Below are 10,339 nucleotides of genomic sequence, written 5' to 3'. Positions count from 1 at the left end.
TTTTCCAGATGAACTGGGTTCCCAGACATTCCTTACTAGGCAATAGAATTTGGGAGTAGTGCGGGTTCTTAGGCAAACTCTCTCTGTGCCTCAACTTTCATGTGCTCATAATAGGAAAAGTAATACCAACGTTGTATGGTGGCTGCGAAGATTAGATTAGGATGCTAATACAGATTGCCCACTAAGTGTCTAGCTCACAGTGGATGCTCATGGTGGAGTATGATGAGTTATTTCATTTGTTGTTTCTTACTCCAGCGACCAGAGCACGTTCAAACACGTGGAATGGAACGTGTTGTGCTTTTTTGGGGGGAAATAACGTAGGGCACGTGGGGCCATAGTGTAAGGACAGGCAGAATATTGAGAAATTCGGCTGGAAAGTAGATCGGGGCTGGGACGATTAGAGCGTTTTTGGGTAAGCTTGGTCTCACTGGCATTTCAGTTATGTTAGGTGTACCTGCAGTGCATTAGGTACAGAGGTTGTCCGTTCTGCCAGTAAGGTGCATCCAGTTCTGTATCGTCTGTGTGATGGGGGAGCATGAGGCAGGCGGAGGGGCAAAGCCCAAGGTAGCACCCCCCTGTCCCCACCCCGGGTGGGATCTGTGTGATATTCCTTGGACACTCCCAGCTACCCAGGAACGAAGGAAAGGGGTTTAAGTGCTTGCCATGGTGATGTGGGAAACTAAGGCAAATGAAAAATGAAATTCCCTTTGACAAGTCCTTGAAACCGGCAGAGTGACCTCCCTCTACCCTTTGCTAGGGGCAAAAGAGAACCTTAGCTTAACATTATCCCAACCTCGAGGATCCTGTAAGTCTCCTTCCTTTATCTCAACTGCCCCAAGATGTATGCTGGCAATCATACTCCCAGCCTATACCCCCCCTTCCATATAGGTCTCATGACCGAAAGGTCTCATGACTGAGGTTTTATTGAATAGTAATAAATGGCGTTTCCCTAGCAACAGCTAGCCCCTCAAGGTCCTGGAAACCTTGCTTCCAAAATTCTTTAAGAGACTTACTCTATCCCTGACCCCCTCCCAACCTGAGGGTGTATAATGAGTTACCCATCAGGACCCCAGCGCAGCTCTTTCTGCCCATGGGTTCTGTCCCCATGCTTTAATAAAATCACCCTTTTGCACCGAAGATGTCTTCAAGAATTCTTTCTTGGCTGTCATCTCTGGACTCCACAAACCCCCATCACCCCAAAACTTCATCATATATGACTTAAATGAATGCAAGTTGAAAGTAAACTTTCACAAAATGACTGGAAAGTCCTTAAGTTAGGATCAATTGGATTAAGGAGAAGAAATCAAAGCATATGAGACAATTCAAGAAATTCAGATGTTTACAGTTACCCAAAGTGTAAAGATCCACTATTAGGAAATCATGGCTTCTTAAGAAAATGGACCCCGCTTCCTTCGAAAGTTGGCAGGGATGACCACTCAGGCTTGGCTAACATAATAAATGCTGTGCTTTACTGGTGAACCAGCAATAAATAAGCAGTGCAAAGAAAAACATGAGGTCAAGGAATCCTCAGGTCGAGGAGTCTCCTGATGCCTTTGCTTCTCTTGGAGGCTCTCAGCAGCCTCTGACACGAGGAGCCGCAAATTGTCCTTTGCCCTCTTGAGGCTGGTGGCGGGGAGTGAGTGCAGAATATGTGAGCTATATTAGCACTCCTCTGCTGTCTGGGTTCTATGTTTGTTGGGGAAGCGCGGTTATATAATCACGTTTCCTTAGCAGTGATTTCTTGTACTGTTGTCCGGGGCACCAGGAGTTCTAGAACATCAGTCCTCGCCCTGGTCTACGAAGGCATCTCCTTAGGCCGGCTCCTGCCAGTCATTCTCCTTCCCAGTTTATTGTTCCCACCGGTGCCTGGGGTTCCTGTTTGCTAGGCCAAGGATGACTGCTCTGCTCCATTAGAGACTTCTAGTGGCTCCCAGTTGCCTGCAGGCTCCTCTCCAGTCTGCCTTTAGCTGCGTCTAAGCTTTGACTTTTCCCGCTCTTTGCTTTCTGCTTTTGCATGCACCTCCTGGAATGAAATAACCTCTCTTCCCCTTTCTAAACTTCTCCCAGTCTGGCAAGCTTCTACTCATAATTGTGACCCATTTCAGGTTTTTTTTTTAATGTTTATTTTTGAGAGACAGAGAGAGACAGAGACAGACAGAGACAGACAGCGGGAGCAGGGGAGGGGCAGAGAGAGAGAGGGACACACAGAATCCGAAGCAGGCTCCAGGCTCTGAGCTGTCAGCACAGAGCTCCATGCGGGGCTTGAACACAAGAACGGTAAGACCATGACCTGAGCCCAAGTCGGATGCTTAACCGACTGAGCCACCCAGGGGCCCCCATTGTGACCCATTTCAGAGATCATTGTGAACCGCGTTGGAAAAACTTCTGGCAGAAATAGAACAAATAAGCAACTGTGTCATGCAAGGCATCCTTGATGCCTGCTCCTTGCTTACCGTTCGTATCCAGGTTATCAAGACTTCCTGAGTGTCTTTGAAACCTTTCCACTTTCCTCCACGTGCTTCCTTACCAACACGGCTCTTGTCCGAGCCAGCACCTTCTCCCAGGCGGACTGTCGCTGGGGTCGGCTGGCTGGTCTTCCTACATCTACTTTTCATTTTCAGCAGATTGATTTCTGTCATGTATTTTTCTCATGTTTTTAACAACAACATGTTTTCATACGTTTTATGGCATGGGAATTATGTTGATAAACACGTATATTAAGATGTATATATTTTTAAATCTTTACTGACCCATAGTCCCGTACCACAAAATTCAGAGTGTACAGTTAATTTCAGTGTGTGTAGAGAGTTGTGCAAACATCCCCACAATCCAATTTTGCAACATTTTTATCAGTCCAGAGGGAAGCCCTGTTTTCTTTAGCCACGACTCCCCATTCTCATACCCTGTCTCCCCCCAGAATAGGACCCATTTGTCTATTTTCTCTCTCAGTAGCTTTGTGTATGTTGGACATTTCATATGAGGAAATAATTTATGGTTTTTTGTGGATTTTTCCACTGAGCATTATGTTTTCAAGGTGCATCCCTGCGGTAGCATATATCGGTACCTCATCTCTTTTTATGGTTCGATGACATTCCATTTTTTGGGTAGATCAGACCACAATTTGTTTATTCATCATTCATACACATTTCAGTTGTTTCCACTTTTGGAGTATTGTGGACAACGTTGCTTAGAAAATTCGTGTACGGTTTTGTGGACGTTTCATTTCCATACGGTGGAATTGCTGGGTTCTCTGGTAATTCTGTGATTAGCATATGGATGAACTACCAGACTTTTCCAGCGTGGCTGCGGCATTTCACATGCCCAGCAGCAAGGCCTCAGGACTCCCCTTTCTGTGCATCCCGGTCAATACTTGTGGTCATTGTGCTTTTTGATTGTAGTCCTCCTGGTGCATTGGAAGTGATATTTCCTTGTGGCTTTGTTTTGGAGTTCCCTAATGGTGCATGATGTTGCATATCTTTTCATGTGTTTATTGGCCACGTGTGTATCTTCTTTACAGAAACATCTCAAATCTTTGCCCATTTTTTTTTTTTACCTGGGTTGTTTGCCTTTTTATTGTTGAATTGTAATAGTTTTTAATATATTATGGATACAAGTCCCTTATCAGATAAATGATTCGTAAAAAATTGTTTTTTTTTCACTTAAAAAAATGTTTTATTTCTGAGAGAGAGAGAAAGAGAGAGTGTGCGCAGGGGAGGGGCAGAGAGAGAGAGGGAGACACAGAATCTGAAGCAGGCTTCAGGCTCTGAGCTGTCAGCACAGAGCCCAATGTGGGGCTGGAACTCACCGTGAGATCATGACCTGAGCTGAAGTCGGACGCTTAACCGACGGAGCCACCCAGGTGCCACCATTTTTTTCACTTTTTAATGGTATATTTGGAAGAAGCTAGGTTTGTATGTGGTTTATTGGAGATATTCTTTCTGTCACTGGTTTTCAGTACTTTGTGTATTACATGTCCTGTAATTACATGTCCTGTTTAGTAACAATAGCTAAATTATTGAAGTTTACAAAACTTCTAAAGTAAAAATATATGCACATGGTGGTAAAATTAAACAATGAAAGCACCGTGGGAGGGTACCAGCCCTTTGTTTTCAAGACATTAACCATTTCTTGCATTCTTGCTGTGAATGGTAATCTTATCCACCGTTCTTACTTTTTAGTCCATTGAATGGATATGCCACATTTTGTTTCTACTTTTTAGATATGAAGAATGCTGCTGAACACCAGCGTATAGCCATTTGTTTGAACGTATGTGCTCATTTCTCTTGGGTAGATACCTAGGAGTAGAATCAACGGGCCGTGTGTCGTTTTTGGAGGATCTGCCACACGGTTTCCCACAGCAGCTGCACCATTTTCAGGTGTCACCAGCAGTGCCCCAGGGGTCCTGTTTCCCCACACCCTCGCCAGCACTTGTTTCCACAGTTTTCCATCGTGGCCGACCTGCTGGCGGTGAAGCGATGCCTCGTTGTGGTTTTGATTTGCTTTTCCCTGATGACAAATGATGTTGCTTGTTGGGCGTTTGTGTATCTCCCTTAGAAATCTGCATTTAAACCTTTTGCCCATTCGTTTATCTTTTTGTGGTGGGTAGTAAAAATTGTTTTATAATCTGGCTATTAACCCCGTGTCAGATGTACGATCTGCAAATATTTTCTATTCTGCGCGGTTTTTTTTTTCACTTTTTCTCGATAGTTTTGATGAATTATGATTTATCTGTTCTGTTGCTTGTGGTTTTGTTGTCAAATCTGTTTAAGACACTGTTGCCTGGCCCAAGGTCCTGAAGATGTGGAACTGTGTTTCCTTCTGAGAGAGTCACAGTTTTAGCTCTCACACTATGTCTCAGGTCTGTTTTGAGATAATTTTTACACGTGGTGTGAGGACAGGGTCCAATTTCATTCTTTTGCGGGCTAATACCTAGTTGTCCCACTGCTATTTGTTGAAAAGACTGTTCTTTTAGCATTGAATGGTCTCTGTACCTTTTCCACAAGCCAGTTGACCATAAGCGTAGGTGTTTATTTGTGGACTCGGTTCAATTCCGTTGGTCTGTATGTCTGTTCTCACGCCAGTAGCACACTGGTGTTTTTGTTTTTGGTTTTGTTTTGGCTTTTTTCTGTAGCTTTGTAGTAAGTTTTGAAATTAGGAAGTGTCCTGATTAAGTCTTTCAACTAAGACTTCAAACTTAGTTTTTCTTTTTCAAGATTGTTTTGACTCTTTGGGGTTAGTTCCAATTCCATTTTCCTCTTTCCAATTCCATTTGATTGGTTTTGTATATTTTTTCAAATTATTGATATGTGCAAAAATTCATATACAGAGGGAAGGACGTGACCTTGTGTAGTTCAGATATGTAATTGGAAAGAAAATGTACTATTTCTCAAGTTTTTAAAATTCTGAAGGTTTCAATATTTACATCTGTCCCTAATTCCGTGTGTGTAATTTTGTATTCTTTTACTTACAGGGGCTCCTTAAATTTTAGAAACTTCAGTCCCTGCCAACCCTGGATTCCACCTGGTCACAGTTTCAAGATGCTCCTTTACATTTTCCAAATGTCTTCTAAGAGGTTTTTCATCCCATTGAGGTCTGCTGTTGTGAACAAACTGGTATTAGTGCTTTGGCCAGGCAGTTAATAGGGACGATATTTTTTAGGAGTATCTGTTAAAATTAAGAATGCACACCTAGACTTTCTACTTCTTGATACTTGTCAGAAATACTTACACACCTGTGGAAAGGAAACCTTGAAGAATGTTTATTGCAGCATTGTAGGATTTAGGAAAATTCAGGATTGTAGGACTTAGGACAGTTTAGGAACGGTTTGTTTTATTTTATTGCTTTTCTTTTCTTTTTTTAAGGAAAATTCAGGAACAGTTTAAATGCTCATCAAATGAAACTAAATAATGGAAATTCATTTCACAGAATGTTATTCATTAAAAAGAATATCTTGATAAAGTTCTTTATGGCTGAATAAAGAAGATAAAGGAGATATGTGTGACCCATTTATGTAGATCAGCACCAGCAGAAGATACTCTCTGATCTCACTTATGTTCAGTATCACCCATGACCAAAGCCGTAGCACACCACTCTTTATTTCTGTATGGAAATACATTTTCTAGAAGCTTCCATATCAACAGATCATGGTAATACTCTACTGCATCAAAGCGTGTTAGGAGGAACAATAATCATTGAACGCTTACGTTGTAAACTTTACGTCTGTTTTATCACTGATCCTCACTCACACCAGTCCCACAGAATTGGGAACCATTCGTATCTCAACAGAGGTCAGGGGGGTTAGTTAAGTAACTTGCCCAAGGTCACACAGCTAGTAAGCATTGGCCTGGGAGTTCGGCGCTAGCAACCAGACCTCAGAGCCTGCGTTCTTAGCCTCTATGTACCCTTAAGAGTTGATACCTACGTGGATATCTCCAAGGCACGTCAGATTCACTTGAATTCGAAACCAAATTCGTGAACTCTCGCCCTTTCCACCCTCACCCTGGTTCTTGTTTTTTTATGGTTCTGTCTTGAAATGTCATCTGTCATCCGACAGCTGAAGTGAAAACCTCGTAGACGCTCCTAACACGTTCCGGTGCGGTCAGTTCTCAGTCCGGTCAATCACTAACTCACTGAAATTCTACTTCTTGAACCCTCTTGCTTCCTGTCCTGACTCTGTGGACCTCAGCTAAACCTGTTCTCTCTTGGCTGGACTGCAGCCCCCGTATCTTAACGGTTCTGGTTAGAAGTTACTGGAGCACCATTTACAGCATGTAAAGCATTTCGAATTGTCCGTTTTTTGTCGTTTGTCGTCCCTTCCTAGACTCGAGTTCCCTGAGGGCTGAGCACCGTAATGTGTATTCGACACAGCTGAATAAATGACGTGTCTGGTCTTACCCGGTGGGTTTTGTTCGTGAGGAAGCGGAAGCTTGAACGCTGTAGCCGCGTCATTCATTCAGCTGTGGAGGTGGTTGGCGGTCTAGCTTCCCCGAGGCCCAGTTTCTTCCTTCTCTCCAGTAGGATGAAAGCAGTGTCCACCTCTTGGGTTGTGTGGGCATCACGTGACTCGATAAACATAAGGCCCTGGGAACGGTGTCAGCAAGTGCTCGGTTAGTGACGGCTCTTGTCCTTGAGTGGGGGGCCTTCCCGAGGTCAGTGTGGGGTTTCATGCAGAGCCTGCCCCACATCCACGTTCTTTCTGATTTTCTCCATGCTGAGAGCATTTAGAATTCTTGAAAATTTATTCCGTGAGTGAAGTTTGTCTTTGCACTTTCTTTGCAAAGTAGGTTTGCACAATGTCTTGCATAGAGAAGACGTGTGTACATGTTGTTGTCTTCAGTGTAACTTAGTAACAAATAAGGGTCATACCCCCCCCCCCCCAAAGAGGTGGAAGGCATTCCTGTTACACAGGGAACCTTTGTGCTCACTCCGGGGACAGGCAAGGTCAAGTACAGGCTCTGTAGGGCTCTGAGCGCAAATGTTTCGGAAGCAAATAAATAAAGGATTTTAAGCAGGGGGTGGATTCTATGCATAATTGTTCTTGGGAAATCGATCAGACTGAAGCAGTTGGAATGGGAGGCTGGTCTGAGTCAGGAACCTCAGGAGGGAGAGCGCAACTTCCTGGGGAGTGAACTCTGCTTTTCTAGACTGAGGCTGAATCACTGGTTGGACTTGTAAGTGGACGCGCCTTCGGGTTGAGTGTGGGGGACAGAGTCAGGAGAGAAACCTGGGATGGAGATACTGAGGACGGGATGACAGACAGCGTGAGTGAGGATACTGACGAGCCGAAAAGCTGATCTGCAGGGCTTGCCTGTGATAAGGGTTCGTCAGCCGTTTCTTCCGCATGTACTTGAAGGTGATGAGACCATATTTTAGACGGTGTTCTGTAGTGGAGGATTCTTCTCACCCATGAGTGAATTTAGTACAATGTGCGGATTATCTTGGTGGTGCTTAGGAAGGGGTGAATTGAAAGCATCACGATGTCGTAAATTTCTCCTCTAACAGGCAGAAGAGGTGGGCATTGATTACTAGACTGATTTTACAGGTTACGTACATCTACCACCGTCTTTAAAAATGTGCTTATCTTGAAAAGGAGGGTAAACACAAAAATCAGGACGAAGCTGTTGGTGTGACCCTCAAGGAAGGGGCAGATTGCCTAAGTCCCAAGTCTACTAGCTGTGTGTGTGGGAGTCTGTGCCCTGCGAGTTCACTAACTCCGGTGTGCCTTTTTTTCTTGACTAGGAATTGTGGTGCTTGGAATAAACAGAGCTTATGCCAAAAACTCATTCAGTAAAAATCTGGTAAAAATGGTGAGTGTAAACATTAAACTGTCTGCTTCTAATATTAAGATGCAGTGTTGACGTCAACCTGAAAGTGATTTTTCCTCTTTGTTTCTCCTTGCCCTCCCTGTATCTGTTTAGCTCTCAAAAGCTGTGGATGCTTTGAAATCTGATAAGAAAGTACGGACCATAATAGTCAGGAGCGAAGTTCCAGGGATATTCTGTGCTGGTATGTAAATAAATCTTATTATGAAATTGACTTTCCCTCAGTGATCACCTGTTTTCCTTTAAAAAGTGTTCTGTGATTTGAGTCGCATTACCGACAATTTCTTTGTTTTTACCGTTTTACAAGAGAAAAAATGCTTTGTCTGTATTAGTTGAGAAACTTTGGCAACATGTTGATTGTTGGGGAAGTTGAAAACATAATTTGAGCCATTAAAGTATTTATAATAATGCATGGTACTTATGAAAGATCAGCTGGGAGGGAAAAGTTGAGTCTCCTCCTTACAACAATGTGCCCTGTATTTGTTGCTCAAAAAATGCTTTGAGTAGCAGAAGCCACCTCAGTAAAGAGTGTTAAATGTAGACATGTGCTTTGAAGGGTGTTTGAAGTAGCACCTACTTAAGTATGTGTCCACGGATTGTATTTTTAGATTGGCATCCACCGCAGCAAAAGGTATGATGATTTTTCCCCCCCCCCGGTTGTACTGTATTACCAACAGCCAAAGGTTAAGTCGTCCTGCATTTTTCGTGTTTGTAATTATTTCTACGCCCTGAGATTGAATGAATCTTTTTCAATTAGTAAAACTAGTAAAAGCTGCAGACGATTAAGGCAAATGCTGATAACGTGCAGTATCATCGTCGTTTACCAACAAGCAGATGAACGTAGAAGTTGGCCGAAGCATCGACAGTTTTTTTTTTCTCCAGTAAAAATAGAAATGAGATGATCCCCTGCAGATAATTAAGCATTTGAGGGAATGACCTACGGTGCTTCATTCATTCAGCAAGTACCAAACCCGTCGAGTACCCCCAGCACGATGCTGGGAACACAGCACTACTTCAGACGACAGGTTTCGGGAGGTGTCTTTGTTGTGGCCAGTACTCATCAGTTTCGTTCTTAAGAGTCCTCAGGCGTTCGGGCTTGAGCCTCTGTGGCTTCCACCTTAAAGTACTGCAGAACTTTGTGGTATTGAGGAAACATTCCGTGTAAATGAGTTCTGTTGTGGCTTTCGGTGGAACGCGGGACACCTGACAACGTTAGTTTGACTGCACTTGGGTAGTGGCGGGGGTGGGAGGGGGATGGTTTTCCCGAGCTGCCTGGGTGAGGGCCTGGGTGAGGGCGTTCTAGCCGTCTTCACCCCGTCACCGCAGGGAGCACTGTCTGCCAGGGAGGGGAGGGTGGGGGAAGCTGCCCCCCCCTCCCCCGCACACTGCGGTGGCCGCTGCACCAGAGCTGCTTGTTTTTGTGAGGGCTTCGCGTACAATTAACCAAATGTGGAGGACTCGCCCTGAGACAGTTAGGACCCTCGTTATCTGTGAGTCTAGGACCAGGTGAATATGTCTCCAGGTGACTGAGGCTCACACGTGGCGATGGCCGTCCCCGCACTTAGGACCTCTGAGGGCTGCTGGGGCCTCGATGGGAAGAAGGACGCAGAGCGGTCTGGGGGCCTCCGAGGAAGGCGCAGTGGTAGGAACGTTTGAGCGGTGACAGTGACACTGTGAAGGCAGGAGGGAAGTGGTGTTACCGTCTCCTGGTAATGGGCCTAGTCACTGTAACACTATGACTGCTGGTAGATTTCTTCGTATTTTACCTGTTCCTTTGCTGCCCATTTGTTTTGCTTCACGTCATTAATATTCTTTGGAAAAGGCTTGACGTTTGGTACAGTTCGCAGCTCTTTTTTTATAGGTCGACTTTTTGGGGACGTACGAAATCATATACCAAATGCTTCTTACCAGATTAACAAGTTAGCCTTGAATACTGTTTTTTTAAGGGTTAATCAGATTTATTTTCTCTGCTGTATGTGCTTTGTAACTTTTGCATGATCAGGATAATCTTCTGTATA

At 44.2% G+C, this 10,339-nt stretch overlaps 1 protein-coding gene across 3 annotated transcripts in view; it reads left to right on the top strand.

Annotated features, from left to right (window-relative positions):
• Positions 1-10,339, top strand: part of AUH (AU RNA binding methylglutaconyl-CoA hydratase) — a 208,656-nt gene that overhangs the window by 1,282 nt on the left and 197,035 nt on the right. For all 3 annotated transcript variants that reach the window (XM_042964066.1, XM_042964065.1, XM_042964067.1), the window contains exons 2-3: positions 8,239-8,306; positions 8,418-8,505. In XM_042964066.1, coding sequence (XP_042820000.1) covers positions 8,239-8,306; positions 8,418-8,505 — 156 coding nt within the window. The remainder of the gene's footprint in view (positions 1-8,238; positions 8,307-8,417; positions 8,506-10,339) is intronic.

This window comes from Panthera tigris, chromosome D4 (assembly GCF_018350195.1).
Source record: "Panthera tigris isolate Pti1 chromosome D4, P.tigris_Pti1_mat1.1, whole genome shotgun sequence".
Classification (NCBI taxonomy): domain Eukaryota; kingdom Metazoa; phylum Chordata; class Mammalia; order Carnivora; family Felidae; genus Panthera; species Panthera tigris.
The sequence above is the reverse complement of the archived record's forward strand: the minus strand, read 5'-3'. Positions and strand labels throughout refer to the sequence as shown.